General features: G+C 58.7%; 1 protein-coding gene and 1 gene segment (V, D, J or C); both read right to left on the reverse strand.

Annotated features, from left to right (window-relative positions):
- Window positions 1-963: 963 nt before the first annotated feature.
- On the reverse strand, window positions 964-2,688 carry LOC106900121 (the record flags this gene model as incomplete). The annotated part of the gene is made up of 4 exons (XM_014962105.1): window positions 2,661-2,688; window positions 2,182-2,253; window positions 1,681-2,080; window positions 964-1,259 (listed from the first exon to the last, which is right to left on the reverse strand). Coding segments are annotated over exons 1-4 (796 nt in total), but the record flags the coding sequence as incomplete, so codon positions are not given.
- Window positions 2,689-3,264: 576 nt separating this feature from the next.
- LOC106900122 lies at window positions 3,265-3,678 on the reverse strand (the record flags this gene model as incomplete). The annotated part of the segment is given in 1 exon segment: window positions 3,265-3,678. A coding segment is annotated over 1 exon segment (414 nt), but the record flags the coding sequence as incomplete, so codon positions are not given.
- Window positions 3,679-3,711: the final 33 nt, after the last annotated feature.

A 3,711-nucleotide genomic window follows, 5' to 3' on the forward strand; every position in this document is an offset into this window, starting at 1 on the left:
GGCCACCTACTACTGCGCCAAAGCTGATCCTGCTGGTGCTGGTTATGGTTATGCTGCTGGTGGCCCCGACCCCATCACCGTGTCCCCACATCCCACCATCTCCCCCAATCCCTTCCCACACTGACCCGGGGCTTGTACCGAGTCTAGACCCTGGCACCAAGCAAAAAACCTTGTATCGACCCCAAATTCTTGCCTTTTGACCCAAATCCCTGGCCTGCAGCCCCTCTGCCAGGGATCTGGTGCCACTTCCATCAGCCTCAGCACAGACTGGGGTCAACAGACACCCAGGACCTTCCCAAGATCCTCCCCCCAAGTCTCGGCCTCCCTGTCCTGAGCCCGACCTCCCTGCCCCACATCCTAAATCCCAGCATCTTCCTCAAAACCTTTGTTTCCAGACAGAACCCCTGAGTTTGGGTTGAGGAGATGGGTCCGGGGTGGGGGCAAAGGGGTCAGGAAGGTGTAAGTCGGGGCACAGGAAGGGTCTGGGCTCTGAGTCGGGGTCTGGGACTCACAGCAAAGAGGGGGTTGGGGACAAACACAGCTGAGTTTGGCTGTAAACTATCAAGATTTGGGCCAAAGCCAGTCAAGAGTGGGGCAAAGAGTCAAGGTTTTGGTCAAAATTGGTCCAGACTTTCGCAAACAGTCAAGAATTGGGCCAAAAATTGTTGAGGGTTGGGGGAAATGGTCAAGATTTGGCACAAACCCCAGACTGGACTCTTCCCCCCAGCCCAGACCCCTGCACCCAACCCAGCTCCTTGCCCTCAGCCTCGGCCATTGTCCCCAAGACCATGGTAGGAATGGTTGGGATTTACGGATAAATCATTCAAGGTTGAAGGAAACGGTCAAAGCTCAGGGAAAGGACCTGGGTTGGGTGAAGGGTTTGAGGAAGATGTGGGGACCCAGCACAGGGATGTGGGGACACGGTGATGGGGTCGGGGCCACCAGCAGCACCATAACCCCAACCATAACCACCAGCACTTTTGGCGCAGTAGTAGGTGGCCGTGTCGTCCTCCTTGAGGCTGTTCATCTGCAGCGTGACTGTGCTCTGGGAGTTGTCCCTGGAGATGGTGAAGCGACCCTTCACCGACGGCGCGTAGTAGGCGCTACCACCGCTGGTAATACCCGCGACCCACTCGGGTGCCTGTCGAATCCAGAACATTTCGAAGCTGCTGAAGGTGAAGCCGGAGCCCTTGCAGCAGAGGGTGAGGGACCCCCCGGGTGTCTGAAGGCCCCCTCCGGACTCTGTCAGCTTCACGGTCCTGGGGAGGGGCCAGAAGGGGAGACACCCCCCCTAGGTCTCCCTGGTCCTTCCTCCAGCCTGGTCCTAGCCTTGGTGGAGACAACCTGGAGGACGGAGGTTTGGGGGCCAAAGCAGTTGAGATTGGCCTCAAAGTGCCAAGATTGGGGCCAAAACTCATCAAGGGGGTGGACAAACATTCAAGGTTTGGGCACAAACCGGTCAACACTTTGGCAAACAGTCAAGATTTGGCCAAAATGCGCTGAGGGTTGGGGGAAAACATCAAGATTTGATAAATAAGTGGTGGAAATTGGAGCAAGGAGTGGAAACTTGGGGCCAAGAGTCAAGATTGGGGAAACATTGGTTGAGTTTTGGTACGAAGGGTTGTGATATGGGGCTAAAGGACTCAAGGCTGATGGAAAGGGTCAAAGCTTGAGGAAAACCATCTGGGTTGGTGAAGGGATTGAGGAAGATGTGGGGACACGGTGATGGGGTCGGGGCCACCAGCAGCACCATAACCACAACCATAACTACCAGCTTCTTTGGCGCAGTAGTAGGTGGCCGTGTCGTCCTCCTTGAGGCTGTTCATCTGCAGCGTGACCGTGCTCTGGGAGTTGTCCCTGGAGATGGTGAAGCGACCCTTCACCGACGGCGCGTAAACTGTGGTACCACCACTGCTAATAAGTGCGACCCACTCCAGCCCCTTCCCAGGGGCCTGTCGCACCCATTGCATGGTGAAGCTGCTGAAGGTGAAGCCGGAGGCCTTGCAGCGGAGGGTGAGGGACCCCCCGGGTGTCACGAGGCCCCCTCCGGACTCCGTCAGCTCCACGGCCGCCCGCAGCCCTGGGGAGGGAGAGAGGAAGGAGACAATTGAGTCACCCCCAAGGTCCCCCCATGGCTCGTCCTCCATCTCCGCAGGCGGGGAGGGAAGATGAGGGTCCTACCTGGGAGGGCGGCCAGGAGGAGGAGGAAGAGGTTGGAGAAGGAGTCAGATCCATCAGAACACAAGGAAGTCCCTCACCCTCCGCTGCAAGGGCTCCGGCTTCACCTTCAGCAGCTTCACCATGTTCTGGGTGTGACAGGCACCCGGGAAGGGTCTGGAGTGGATCGCGGGTATTGAAAGTGGTGGTAGCACCTTCTACGCGCCGTCGGTGAAGGGTCGCTTCACCATCTCCAGGGACAACTCCCAGAGCACGGTCACACTGCAGATGAAGGACCTCAAGGAGGACGACACGGCCACCTACTACTGCGCCAGAGCTGCTGGTAGTTATGGTTGTGGTTATGGTGCTACTGCTGCTGCTGGTGGCCCCGACCCCATCACCGGGTCCCCACATCCCTGACCCGGGTCCCCACATCTCAGCATCTCCCTGACACCCCACACCCAGCCTGGCCCCTTCCACCAAACATGGACCCTGCTCCCAACCCAGGTCCTTGCCCCAAGTGTTGACCATTGGCCCCAAGCCCACCACGGACCCCTCTTCTGACCCCCGAGATAGGGGTCTGGGCTGGGAACAAAGGTTTTGGGGAAGATGCTGGGATTTTGGGCTGTCGGGCAGGGATGTCAGGGCTCAGGACAGGGGAACTGAGAAATGGACCAAGGATTTGGGGAAGATCCCAGGTGTCTCTTTACCCCAGCCTGTGCCAGGGCTGCTGGAGGTGACACCAGAGCACTGGCAGAGGGGCTGCAGGGCAGGGATTTGGGTCAAAAGTCAAGAATTTGGGGTCAATTAATGGGTTTGTGCTTGGTGCCAGGGTCCAGACTCGGTCTCTTCTTCCCAGGAACAGTCCTTGGGACAAGAGGGAACGGCCTCAAGGTGCCCCAGGGGAGGTTCAGGATGGAAATGGGGGAAAACGACTCCAGGGAAAGGGTCGTGAAGCCTTGGAAGAGGCTGCCCAGGGACGTGGTGGAGCCTCCATCCCTGGGGGTATCCCAAAGGTGAGCAGACGTGGTGCTGAGGGACATGGGTCAGTGGTGGGTTTGGGCCCAGTTGGGTGGATGGTGGGACAGGAGGAGCTGAAAGGTCCCTTCAACCCGGACGGTTCTGATTCTGTGACCCAGGGCTGGGATGTGGGGACATGAGGTCGGGGCCACCACCAGCATAAGGAGCACCACAATAACCACCATAAGAAGCTTTGGTGCAGTAGTAGGTGGCCGTGTCGTCCTCCTTGAGGCTGTTCATCTGCAGCGTGACCGTGCTCTGGGAGTTGTCCCTGGAGATGGTGAAGCGACCCTTCACCGACGGCGCGTAGCCTGTCCAACCACCATTGTAGCTAATACCCGCGAGGAACTCCAGCCCCTTCCCAGGTGCCTGTCGCACCCATTGCATGTAGAAGTTGCTGAAGGTGAAGCCGGAGGCCTTGCAGCGGAGGGTGAGGGACCCCCCGGGTGTCACGGTGCCCCCTCCGGACTCCGTCAGCTCCACGGCCGCCCGCAGCCCTGGGGAGGGAGAGAGGAAGGAGACAATTGAGTCACC

Source organism: Calidris pugnax, unplaced genomic scaffold, assembly GCF_001431845.1.
Source record: "Calidris pugnax isolate Ruff unplaced genomic scaffold, ASM143184v1 scaffold1346, whole genome shotgun sequence".
Classification (NCBI taxonomy): Eukaryota; Metazoa; Chordata; class Aves; order Charadriiformes; family Scolopacidae; genus Calidris; species Calidris pugnax.